The following is a 12,857-nucleotide window of genomic DNA, read 5'->3' as shown; positions in this document are numbered from 1 at the left end:
TTGTTTTAGGAAGAAAACCGAGAACTTTTCCGGGTGGTCCAGAGATCAGGATTTGGCTCTTCCACCGCAGGGGATGGAGGGGGGCACCGGTTCCATCCTGGGTTGGGGTCCCAAGATCCCGCAGGCATTACAGCGCGACCAAAAAAAAAAAAATACCCCAAGACACTTGTTTTTTTCTTTATGATTTAGAAAATAACACCTGCTTTTATGAGAAGTGTGGGTGGCAGAGGGCCAGGTGGTCAGTCCCGCTCTCCGTGTGGCCCCCGTAGGTCTGTACTGCACCCTGGAGGTGGATTCCTTCGGCTACTTTGTAAATAAAGCCAAGACGCGCGTCTACAGGGACACGGCCGAGCCCAACTGGAACGAGGTGAGGCCCCGCTTCCGGGCAAGCAAGAGGCGCTCGGTCCACGGGCTGTGACCGCCAAGGGCTTCCCTGCCGGCCTCCGTGCCAGCAGCCGTTCCGGAATCTCCCGGGGGAGCAGGTGGGCCAGGAGATTTTATCTCCGTGTTCCTGAGAATTCGCCTGCACACACACACCCCGCCCCGCCCCCTACCGCCAGTGACGGAGACATTTGTTTTGCTGGCAGAGCGTCTGGAAAAAGGGCTTCAAAGTGCTTCTTACCGTTAAGGCCCTTGTTATTGCTGAGTGTTTATCTGGGAGGTTTCCATGGTGTTTTTGCTCCGAAATTGGAATGAGCCTTGGGCACCGTGACACTCTTGAGGCCCGGAAGCCGGGGCTCTGCTCCTGGGGCGGGGGTTGCCTTGCTGGCTGGAGAGGACCCTGGGCTCTGTTCTCAGCATCACGTTTGTGATCGTTAGACCTGCCACACGCCACCCTTGGACCGGGGTCCTGGGGAGCCTGTGGACCTGCCTGGTCGTTAGAACTCCGGGCGCCCGGGCTGTCTGGGGCGGGGCGGGGGTATCGGAGCCAGGGAGGCTCATCCAGGAGGGCGTGACCCCGCAGAGGCAGCGCATGCCGAGGGGGCTGCAGAGACCGGGCTTGGGCTGAGGGGCTTCAGGGCAGTCCGCCACCCTGGTTGCACGTGTAGACCGTCTAGGTTCTCGCAGGTTCCCAGCACGCGCACCGTTCCTCGCCCCCCCCAATCAGGCTCAGAAGTACCTGCTCTCCTGACCCCCGACCCCCGTTTCCCCACCAAGAACCCATGCTGGCGAAACCCTGCTGGGAAACGCCGGAGTTCCTGGGGTGTCTTGGGGGTGACGGAGGAGGAAGCAGACCCTGCGCGCCCCGCGGCAGACACGCTGAGAGCCTGGAGGAGAGCCTCTCCTCCCGGGTCCCTCTCTCGCCTCGCCTGGGTTGCCTCCCTGGGTCGATGTTTATGTTTTCCCTTCAAATAGACTGTCCTCGGAGCAGCTTGAGGGTCTGCAGCAGCAGGACAGAGCACGCTCGTGCCCCCGACCCTGGCCCCCCAGTGTCGACCCACCTCGAGGGCGCTGGTTGTGATCAGCGGGCCCCCAGAGACACTCCCCCCAGAGCCCACAGGGGTTCTCGTTCGTAACCAGCCCCCCGCCCCGGGGCCTCTGCTGCGGGTGGTTCAGGAGGTGTGCGAGATGTCCCGGAGCTTGGGTTAGGCGTGAGAGGCGCCCGGAGCTTCCGGAAGCTCCCACACTAGCCAGCGGTGTGATCCCCACAGGGCAGCGGCTGCCGAGGGTCTGCATCGCGGGGTGACAGTGGGGAGGGTCTCGCCGTGGGGGCTCAGGGGAGCTGTCTGTGCCGGCAGCGCTGGCCGCCCCTCTGCAGGGCCCTTCCGGTAACCCGGGACTTTCCTCCTCTCTCCGGGGCGCAGGAGTTTGAGATCGAGCTGGAGGGCTCGCAGACCCTGAGGATCCTGTGCTATGAGAAGTGTTACCACAAGACGAGGCTCACCAAGGAGGACGGCGGGGAGAACGCAGACCGGATCGTGGGCAAGGGCCAGGCACAGGTGAGGCGGCCCCTCCGCTGCCCGTGGGCTCCGGGGGATCCCCCCGCCTCGGACCCGCGCCCCCTGCCTCCGGGTGCCCCGTGCGCTTCCCCGCTTGATGCCCAGGGACACCGAGGCGGGGGTCGGGGGACACAGTGAGGCAGGCCCGGCTCCGAATCGTCGGCCGTGGGAGGCCTGGGCTGGCGCCGTCCTGGGTCCTTTCCCTACCCAGCCTGTCTGCCACTCAGCGTCTTGTCCCGAGGGAATTCCAGCTCTACCTGTTTTTCCAGGAGGCCTGTGCCACCCTGGCCTCTGGAGAGCCTGATGTGGTGCCCTCCAGGGTTGCCCTTGGCAGTCAGGAGCCGCCTCTAATTGGAAAAACCAGACTCTTGAGTCTCCCCACCTGGTGCCCCCTCTTCAGCGTGTAAACCCCACTTCCAGGCCTGCAGCTGCCTCCCTCCGTGGGGCGGGCGCCGGTCCCCCCCGCCCCCGGAGCTGGCAGAGGAGCCCCTGGTGGGTCAGGAGGAAGTCTCACAGAGGACCGGGGAGGGGTCCCCAGGTCCAAGCCCTCCGGGCCCTCAGCCTTCCGAGGACAGGACGGGCCCCCCAGCTCTCGCAGAAGCACCCGCCTTGTCCTTCTCACAGCGTCGCCTGCACGGCTCTGCACCCCAGGAGGAAGCACCAGCACCCTCTTTCCTTACGGGGCAGCTGACCAGACCCAGCTAAGGGGGCTCCTGCCTGCCCTACCCTGGAGGTGGGCCTTGACTGCTCCCCGAGTGCCCCAGGAACCCCCGCCCCCACCACGAGGCCTCCTGGGGGGAGTGGCTGGACGTGCCAGGTAGCCATGGGAGGACAGGGCTCCCCAGGAGCCCCTGCCGCCCTTCACCCCCCGCCCGGTGCAGGAAGTGAAAACCCTCCAGGCAGAGAGGGTGACTCACACCCCGCAGAGTTCCTCCTCTCCGCTGCAACCCTGGGGAGTCCTCACCACGGCTGGCTGGCTGGCTTCCCAGGAGGGGCATGATGCCTGAGAAGCTGCTTAGGGAACTGGCCGGCTTGGGGCCTCCAGGGACCCCTGTCCTTTGGGACTGGGTCTGAGAGCCAGGGTGTCCCTCTGATCACCCGTCTCTGCCACTGTCCACCACCTGCCAGCTGGCACCATGGGGCAAGGGTGCCGGGGGGGCGTGGCACGGCCAGTCCTGGCTGCCCAAGGACAGAAAGCTGACGGTGCCTGGGGCTGGGTGTTCCTCGGGCAGGAGGCTGTGACTGCATGGAATCCCAGGGATTCCAACCTCACTGCTCACCGTCCCGGTTTTGTTTTTTTTTAAGTGGTTACTTAAAAAAGAAAATTTTGTTTAATTTGTTATTATACGTACGTATCGTTTGCTTCACTGGGTCTTTGTCGCAGCGCGGGCCCCTCTGTAGTTGCAGTGAGCGGGGGCTACGCTGGTTGCAGGGCGCGGCCTTCCCACCGCTGCAGCTCCTCATCTCCGAGTGGCGCGGACTCTGGTGGGGGCTTCAGCGGTTGTGGCGCCCCCGGCACTAGAGCACACGCTCAGGAGTTGTGAGCAGCTAACGTGGAACACGTTTCTCCACAGCAAGTGGGGTCTTCTCGGACCAGGGATCGAACCGATGTCTCCCGCCCTGGCAGGAGGCCGCCTTGGTCTGTCCTTGATATACGGCGGGGCGTTGCCCAGACTGGACTGTTCCGTGGGCGTCCCGAGCTGGACGCCTCTGAGCACGGTGGTGTTCAGGCAGCTGCCTGGCGCTGGTCATCACTCGGGGCCTTGGTCATCGCCTACGTGCTCGAGGACGGCTGGCCTCCTTTGTACCCACCCCCCCATTCCCTCCTGCACCTGCCCCCTGCCCCAGCGTCCGTGCCCCACACCCAGGCTCTGCCCACACCTTGCCCAGCTCGTGGTGAGCTGGCAGGCTGGGTGCCCGATTCCTTTTCTCGAATTTGGTTCCTCCAACCTCGGACTTGATGTCATCTGCGTCCTCCTGCAGGACTGGGGCCCCGGGGGTGGCGGGGTCTGAACCGGGGCCTCTGAGCACTGCTGCTGGGTAACTGGGGGTCTCAGACAGGAAAGGGAACGCTCGTGTTCCTCCTTTATGGAGTGAGGCTCTCTCTCTGGAAAGAGAGATTGAACTGGGGTCTCCTGTGTGGCGGGCAGATTCTTTACCATCTGAACCACCAGGGAGTGAGCGGTAGTAATCAGATAACAGCGGGACTGAGGGGGTTTCTGGAGGCGCTGCTCTAGTGGGACTCTTGCTGAAGACAGGCCCAGCTCATTCGGACGTCACCAGGGAAGGCGGGGACGAACAGCGTGGTCACATGTTGAGGATGGTTAAATATTGAGGGTGGGAGTTTTAAAAAATTTTTTCTTAAATATCTACCCTCTATTTTTTTGGGTGTGTCGGGCCTTAGTTGCGGTTGCGGCACAGAAGAGCTGTCATTCAGGGCTTGGACTTTGTGTTGTGGCCCTTGGGGATTGAACCCACGACCCCCAGCACTGCAGGGCGGACCACCAAGGGCGTCCCTAGGGCAGGGGATTTTTGCTTAACTGACTTGGCAGTTCAGTTCAGTCACTCAGTCGTGTCCGACTCTTTGTTTCAGCAGGGTTCTTGCTAAAACCCAGCTCTTGGAGACAAGACCTGCAGGCATACCTCAGAGGTGCTGCAGTGGAGCAGGTCACGTGACGTTTCTGGTTTCCCAGTGCGTGTAAAGGGTATGTTGACACTGTACTGAGGTCAGAGTGTGCAATAGCGTCACGCCTGAAAGAAAGCAGTGTACGTGCCTTAATGAAAAACACGAAACTTCATTACTAAGAAGTGCCAACCAGCACCTGTCAACACGGGCTTGCTCCACACCTTCAACTTGTGAAAGATGCAAATGGGGCACGGGAAAATGAGGGCTTGTCTGCGGACTCAGGTCCCCAGCCCCGCTGCCCTCCTGGGCCCTGGGGCGACTCAGAGCCGTCATCAGTCCTGGGGACATCCCGGAGGGCCGGGAGGGGGTCTGTGACTCAGGCTGGGGGCAGCCGGGCTTGTTTACGAGTCTGGATCCTCAGCAGGAGGAAGGAAGGCAGTCGGGAGGCCGGTCGTGCTGACAGCCTGGGACCCCAGCCAGCTGCCCTCCTCCCCCGTGGACACGTATCTCTGTGGGGGCACCTCAGGGAGGCTGTCGGTGACTCCCGGGCTCAGTCTACCTAAATGGGGTCTTTCCCAGCAATTCTAGGTGGTCTCCCAGCTGGGCCACGTGCGAGGGGTGTGTGGCCCTGCCCTGTCCTGCTGTGGGGGAGGGGTGGCTACACCCCCGCCAGCCCTCTCCCCCTCCCTCACACACACCTCAACTCAGAAGCTGAGTGCAGAGCCCTTCCCATGAGCAGCGGGTGGGCACAGCAGCCAGCAATGTCCAAGCTTGGAGCCAGCCCGGGTCAGCAGGCCCCAAGGGGCCAGGGGCAGAGGCCGAACATGGTGTCAGGGCCGGAGGCGTCCCAGTCGTCCGGGGAGCCGGGTCCTCGCCCCCCAGGTCAGGGCTCTGGGTCCACCTGACCCTCCGGGCGGTGCTGTGCTGGGGAGTCCTGGGTTCAGGAGCCACCGGCCTGGGAGCCGGGGGTGTCACGGGGTCGGCAGAGCCCAGGGAGGGTGGAGCCTCGAGGCGTCGCGAGTCGCTTCCTTCTGTTTTCCTTCTTGCCGCCTTGTGCAGTGTCCGTCTCTTCTGCTCAGAGGGTGCCTTGACATCGTCGTTGTTCAGCTCTCGGGGCACTTGCCTTCTGCCCCTAACCCCAGCCAGCCAGAGTGCGGGTGGGATCCCTGGAGGCAGATGGGCAGGGGCATCAGTCCGCAGGCCCACCCACCAGCAGGGCCGTCTCAGGGCTGGCCACGTCCTGTTCCCCGTGGGCATTCACGTGCCAGGGCCGCTTGGGTGCTGGGAAGTGGGGGGGGGGTGCTGGGGGGTGGTCAGGGATGGACGAGGTGTGAACCTGTCTCAGGGCGTCAACGGTGACAGCCCCTTGGAGTGGGCAGGTCCACGGGGTCTCCGGCCCCATGAGCGTGAAAGGGGTGCAGGTGGTTGTTAACCGTTTGAGGCCGGTTGGAGGCTGCAGAAGTGTGCAGCCACGGAGCCCCTCGGGACTCAGCTTCCCGGGACTAGTCCCAGGGTCCCTGCCGCCGTGCGGGGCGGTGCGCCGCAGCCCAGGCCCTCCTCGCTCTAGCAGGGGTCCCGCTTGGGCCCCTGCATCTCTTTTTTCATTGACTGACATCCGCAGCATCCCTTTCAAGTAGAGAAGAAGCCAGTGAAAAGTGAAAGTGTTAGTCACTCAGCCGTCCGGCTCTCTGGGACCCCTTGGACTGTAGCCCGCCAGGCTTCCCGAACCAGGGATCAAACCCAGGTCTGTGTGTTGCCGACAGATTCTTTACTGTCTGAGCCATCAGGGAGATAAGTCAGTGATCTTAGTAATTTACAGTGTTTGACGACTGTTAACAACAATCACATTTGAGAATATTTCCATCCTCTCAAAGTGGTTTCCCTGTTCCCACCCCCAGGCCCAGGCTGATCTGCTTTTTGTGTATGGGATGTGCTCAGTCTAAAGAACCCATCTGCAAGGCAGGAGATGCAGGTTCGATCCCTGGGTGGGCAAGATCCCCTGGAGGAGGGCATGGCAAGCCACTGCAGCATTCTTGTCTGGAGAATCCCACGGACAGAGGAGCCTGGCGGGCTACAGTCCATGGGGTCGCAAAGAGTCGGACAGGACGTATTGACTCAGCAGTTGCTCACACTGCGTGTTTTGTGTAAACAGACTTGTGCTCTGTGACGCGGTTTCTGTGACTGGCTTCCCCCACTTAGCAAAACGTTTCTGAGGGTCACCCGTGTCACGGTGCGCTCACCACATTCCCTTTTTTGGCTGGGCCGGCCTCGCCCGTGTGTCCACAAAGCACGTCTTGCTTCCCTGTCTGTTCTCTAGTTGTGGGGCCGCCTGGGTTGCTTCCAGCTCGCGGCCGTGACGGTCAGCGCGTGTGAACGTGATATCAGCACAATAGCAGACGGTTTCCTCCTTCCTGTGTGGAGAGCCGGGGCCATCGCTGGGTCGGGCAGCCAGGGTTGGCGCTGTGAGCTGTTGGCCTGCTCTTCTCGAGGGTTTCCTCCTTCCTGTGTGGAGAGCCGGGGCCATCGCTGGGTCGGGCAGCCAGGGTTGGCGCCGTGAGCTGTTGGCCTGCTCTTCCCGAGCGCCTGCAGTGGTTCACGTCCCCGTGGAGGTGCCCAAGGGCTCCTCTTTCTCAGCGTCCTCGACAAGCCCCTGTTACTGTCTGCTTGTTTATTGGGGTGCATCGGGTCTTCGTTGTGGCACTCGGGGTCCCTGCCACGTCACGCAGGCTCTTTCGTCACCGCGCGTGGACTCCCTAGGTGTGGCTTGAGGGCTCAAACCCGCGTCCCCTGCCTTGCCTGGCGGATTCTCAACCACGGTACCGCCTGGGGACGTCCCCTGTCTTGTCTTTTTTTGATCAGAGCTGTCCTCTGGGTCTTGGGGTGATGCTGGAGCCTGGTTGGGGCCGGGGGAGGGCAGGAGGGAGTTAGCGACGCAGCCGTCTGAGCTCCGGGAATGCGCTAGAGAGACGGAGGCTGGAGGGCCGCGTCCCCTCCCTGACCACTCCTGGGAGCAGGTTACCGCGCGGGGCTTGGTCCGGAGGGCCGGGGAGGCCCTGCTGGCCCGTCCTGGGCGCTGACCACGTCCCGGAGGAAACCGCAGCTCCAAGGAGGCGGGTGAGGAGGGAGCCACGTGCCCTGTCTTGGTCCTGCTGCCTCCCGGGGCGGGTGGACGAGAGCAGCTCTGAGTGTGTCCGTCAGGCCGCCCATCCCTGACTACCAGGCCACCTCGGCCTTCCAGGCAGAGCTCAGGGCAGCCGTCCGCTAGGCCTGCCACCCACCCTTGTGCCCTGGGGATGCCCCGTGCCCAGCCCTGGGGGAGGCAAGTGGAGATGCTGACCTCTGTCCGGGGAGGAGGAGCCCCGCCCACCCGGCCCGCGCTCCTCCCCAGACCCCATGCGCCCGGGGCTTTCCCGGAGGCACTGGCTCTTTCCTGGTCCTCCCCAGTGAGCTCCGTTTCCAGCCCGGGTTCCCGCTTGTTCACTTCCCTGTCTTGTAAATAGCCCGGGCGGGAGCCCGCCATGAGCACTGTTTGTGGACAGAGCCTGGCCCGCGGGGGGCCATCCTCACGTGGCTTCCGCCCGCTGTTTGTTGGAGCCGGGCCAGCCTGTGGACCGTCTCCCCTGCACCCCCGGGGCCGGAGGGCAGGCAGGTGGAGGGGTGGACGGCGGCACTGAGCCCCTGGTCCCCGGGCCGAGTGGCCGGTTCCAGGGGTTGTGGGGCCTTCTCCCACCCGAGTCCGCCTCCGGCAGGGATGGATGTGGTCGCGGCCGTGGCTCTCGCAGAACCTAGAAGTAGGGGGGCAGGTCCAGCCGTGTGGCGTGCTGGCCGGGCAGACACGGGTTACTCAGCGTCTCTAAACTGCCCAGCAGGAAACCAGCCCCTTGAGAAGGAAGAGTGGCTTTTCTGGGCTCTGGAGGGAAAGCGTGACGCATCGGGGTTCCCGTAACCAACAGGCTGCCGGTGGGGGTGTTTTTCCCACACAAACAAAGCGAGCGGTGGGACTAGGCGAGCCTGCAGGGGCGGGGCTTCCTGAGAAGCCGGGTCAAAAGGCAGCGGGGCCGGAGCCCGGCACACTCCGGCCCGATGCTGCTGCCTGCCCGCTGTCCCATCCACCACGCTGCTGCCTCGCCGCCAGCCCCTTGGGCAGCGGGGCCAAGCATGCTGGAGACGCCGGGTGCGGCCGCGCTAGAGACGCTCCTGCGGCACCTCCACCCTGGCCTGGCGGGCCGCAACCGGGCTTGCAGCACCTCCCTGTGGACCCACATCCGAAGCCTCGTGCACAAGGGCAAGGTGGGCCTGCGGGAGGCCGGGGATCCCTGGGGTGGGCGCCACCGGGCCCCCTCCCCAGCCCTGTCCCCTTGCTGGCTGTGCTGGTCTCAGTTCTGGAAGAGGAGGGGAGGGATGGGGAGAAGGGCCCAGGGATCCCCAGCCTCTGGAGGGAACCGGAAAGGGCGTCTTTCTGTTGCTCTGTCTCCCCGTTTAAAGCTGCCCGTAGGGATGCCCTGGCGGGTCCAGTGGTTCCGACGCCGCACTTCACTGCAGAGAGCAAGGCTTCGATCCTCAGCAAGGAACTAAGACCCAAACGCTGCACAGCAGTGTGGCTAGAGAAGTTCTTTGCTTTTAATTAAAATAATAGAACTACCATCAGTGGAGGGACCCTGTCCCTTTCCTTGGGAGCAGGCTTGCTTCCTGGGAGGCCAGGACACGGGCGCCTCGCCCCCACACACCTGGCCTGGTCGGGACCCAGGAGCTCCTCTGGTCCTAGAGCCGCGAGGGCCCTGGGTGCCCCCTGCCCCCGCCCGCTGGTGCCCCCGCCCGCTGGTGCCCCCGAGGAGGTGGGACCGTGGCTGGGGGCCAGCAAGCCCCACGGGCCAGTGGTCTGTGCCAGCTCTCTGCTCGCACACCCGCCCCTCAGGCTGGGGTCCCCACGGCCCCAGAGTGTGGCCCCAAGAACCTCCCAGGCCTGGACTGAAGACCCCGCCTGCACAGGCCCCCACGCCAGAGGGCCGCACTAAGGGGAAGACAGGGTCCCCAGCTCTTAGATGAAACATCACCCCACCCCCCAGCCCCCAGAAGAAGATGCTGTTGAAATCAGGCTTCCCAAAGTGCCGCCTACATGACTGGGCAGCCTTCTCCTAGCTGAGTGAAGCCCTCTGTGATGCTAGGCGTTGGGGAGCAGGACAGCTCCCAGCCCCCCAGGCTGCCAGGGCGGGCATGAGCACCCCTGGGAAGCAAGGGTTCCCGGGGGAGCAGGGTGCAGGGCCGGAGTGGCCGTTGACTCGTCCCCCAGCCGAGCCTGGGCTGCAGGCAGCGAGGGTCTGGGGGCGGAACGGCTCTGAGGCTCCAGGACTTTTCTAGCGGGTCCTCCGTCGGATCCCCGCTTGGCCTCTGGAGAGAGGTGCCGGCCGAGGCCCGCCGCTGATTCTGCTTGGACGTGGAGGAGTGGCGGGCTTGGGCTTGCTGCCCGGCCAGGCCTCTGCTCAGATGCCCAGGGCTTCCGGTAACCACGACCCCTTGCTTTCAGCTGGACCCTCAGACCCTGCAGGACAGAGACTGGCAGCGGACCGTCATCGCCATGAATGGGGTACGTGCCCCCCCCGGCGCTGGGCTGGCTTCTGCTGCCTGCAGAGGGTTGGGGTGGTTCCAGTCCCTTCTGAGACCCTCGGGGCTGGAGGAGACAGAGAAGCCACAGCGTGCTCGCCCGAGTCCACGCAGGCCGGAGTCTTGTGGCCGGAGTGCGGGTCACCCGCCAGGCACTGGGCGTCCCTCCTCAAGTGGGGCTCAGGGGCATCACGGGGACGGAGGGGGCCTGGACCCTGGGGTCTGCCCATACAGACTGAGGCCCCTGATTAGACTCTGGTGCCCCATAAGAATTGAGACCTTAAGGAAAAGCACTGGCGCTCGCCAGAAAAGCTTGTAGGGCATCCTGGAGGAGGGCGTGGCAACCCCCTCCTGCACCCTTGCCTCGAGAACCCCATGCACAGAGGAGCCTGGCAGGCCACAGTCCCCGGGGTCGCACAGAGTGGGACACGACTGAAGCGAGTTAGCATGTAGGACACAGTGCCACCATTTGCTAGGCGATCGGTGGTGTGTCGTTACGTTGTTTTCTATGCGTTTTCTCTGGTGTCTTCTTTTCAGCTGTTTGTTTTGTTTTGGGATGTAGCCAGGTGACAGCGTTGTGATAGTCTCAGGTGGACACAGAAGGGACTCCGCCACACACACACGTATGTCCATTTCAGTCCAGTCGCTCAGTCGTGTCTGACTCTTTGTGACCCCATGGCCTGCAGCACACCAGGCCTCCCTGTTCATCAGCAACTCCCAGAGCTTGCTCAGACTCAGGTCCATTGAGTCAGTGGATACATATATGGATACATGGATCCATTCTCCACCAAACTCCCCTCCCATCCAGGCTGCCATGCAACGTGGAGTCTCATGGTTCTTTCTAATCAGGATTAAATGAGAAGCAGAAGCCACAGGGTCGTGGGGGGAGGTTGTGCAGGAGCGGGTCCTCAGACTGCCCTGGCTGTTCCCGGCCCGCCCCCGACCGGACCCTAGCCTGCCATCGCGGGGCTCTGGGAGCAGGCTCTGAGGACCAGGAGGCTGAGACGGTCGCGCCCCCCGTCTCCCCTGCAGATTGAAGTGAAGCTGTCAATCAAGTTCACCAGCAGGGAGTTCAGCCTGAAGAGGATGCCTTCCCGAAAACAGACGGGCGTCTTCGGAGTCAAGATTGCCGTGGTCACCAAGTGAGTGGCCGGGGCTCCTGTGTCTCGTCTCCGAGGGCGGAGGGCGCTCCCGCCCCAGGTGTCTCTGCAGGACGGAGACGGTGTGGGCCTCTCTCTCTGTGCGCGGTCGCTGTGCGGGGACCCCTTGCGGGCCCGTGGAGCACTCTGTGCGTGGCTGCCTTGCGTGCTGCCCCCTGCCCGTGCTGCCCCCGGAGCCGGGCTCACCAGGGTTCCCTTCCCTGCCTTGGGATTTGTCAGGATCCGAGCTCCTGTCCTGCCCCCCGCGCATCACGGGTCAGCCATCAGGAGACACTTGGGTGCAGGTTCAGGGCGGGCCTTGGGGGCACAGCCGCTTCCTCCAGAATCCACCTTCCCCGGTTTGGAGCCTGGCCCGGCCCTGACCTCACTGGTGGTCAAGTTGGACACCTGGCTACACCCAGCCGTCCCCCCAGCTCCTCTGGGAGGTTCTGGGCAGGAGCAGGGACTCCCAACGAGCACACTGGTGAGAGGGGCTGGGGACGGTACTCTGCTGGGTCGTGGATGCAGTCGCTAAACTAGACCGAACCAGCCCTCCAGATTGTGTTCTTACTGTGAAGAGTCTTAGAGTTCTTACTCTGGTGCCCTGCCTGCAGGGGCTAGAATTGTCCTGTTAGGATGCGGAAGAGAGACGGGCAGCGTCGAAGGATTCCAAGCTGAGCACAGGGCCAAGGCGGTCCCGCGGACTCTGTCCTCTGGCCCGGCTGCCTGCCGGGCGCGGGGCTCCCCTCTACCTGAGGCCTGGAGGGGTCCCCCCACCCCCGCCTGACTCAGAGACCAGACCGCTTCCCAGGACCCTTGTAGTCAGTCAGCCGTTAACCCAGGGCCCCTGGGGGCTCCAGACTGACCTCCAGTAGCCGAGCTCAATCAGAAAGGCCTCCCGATCGCACCCCCAGGGCGGGTGTGCTCGGAGGGTGTCCAGCCCCCCAGAACTGTTGGAAAGACCCTGATGAGATGGAGGCTGTGACGATCGTGAGACGCAGAACCCAGGGGGGACACAAGGCAGGCTCTGGTGCCAGGGGCGAGGGGGCGGGGCTGCCGGACGCTGAGGCACCGCCCCCTTCCCCCCCCCCCCACCCGCAGGAGGGAGCGGTCCAAGGTGCCGTACATCGTGCGCCAGTGCGTCGAGGAGATCGAGCGCCGGGGCATGGAGGAGGTGGGCATCTACCGCGTGTCCGGAGTGGCCACGGACATCCAGGCCCTGAAGGCGGCCTTTGACGTCAGTGAGTGTCTCAGCGGGTGGGCGTGGTGCGTGCGCCGCTGGGGAGGGCGGTTTGGCAGAAGCCGGTTCCTAACCCGGCCTGAGCACCCGCGTGGCTCTGGCCAAGTAAGACCAGGGGCTTCCGTGGGGCGGGCCCTGCTCTCCCCCCGGGGGCTCAGCTGCCCCACGCCCCGCCCCGTGTGTGAGTGTGGCCAAGCCCTGGGGTCGGCGGGTCTGGTGCCAAGAAGCTGGTGTAACCGCCCCGATTGCCAGATGCGGCGGGAGACCCCAGGGTTGCCCTCGGTGGATTTCTCCTGCGGCAGGGGGCCTGC

At 64.0% G+C, this 12,857-nt stretch overlaps 1 protein-coding gene across 3 annotated transcripts in view; it reads left to right on the top strand.

The window, feature by feature from the left end:
* BCR (BCR activator of RhoGEF and GTPase) overlaps positions 1-12,857 on the top strand; it is an 85,959-nt gene that overhangs the window by 68,833 nt on the left and 4,269 nt on the right. For all 3 annotated transcript variants that reach the window (XM_069558395.1, XM_069558397.1, XM_069558396.1), the window contains exons 15-19: positions 270-367; positions 1,806-1,940; positions 10,091-10,150; positions 11,200-11,309; positions 12,408-12,547. In XM_069558395.1, the coding sequence (XP_069414496.1) occupies positions 270-367; positions 1,806-1,940; positions 10,091-10,150; positions 11,200-11,309; positions 12,408-12,547 (543 nt within the window). The remainder of the gene's footprint in view (positions 1-269; positions 368-1,805; positions 1,941-10,090; positions 10,151-11,199; positions 11,310-12,407; positions 12,548-12,857) is intronic.

The sequence above is a fragment of the Ovis canadensis genome, chromosome 17 (assembly GCF_042477335.2).
Source record: "Ovis canadensis isolate MfBH-ARS-UI-01 breed Bighorn chromosome 17, ARS-UI_OviCan_v2, whole genome shotgun sequence".
NCBI classification, from domain to species: Eukaryota; Metazoa; Chordata; class Mammalia; order Artiodactyla; family Bovidae; genus Ovis; species Ovis canadensis.
Note: the sequence above shows the minus strand (reverse complement) of the source record. Positions and strands in the feature narration are given on the sequence as shown.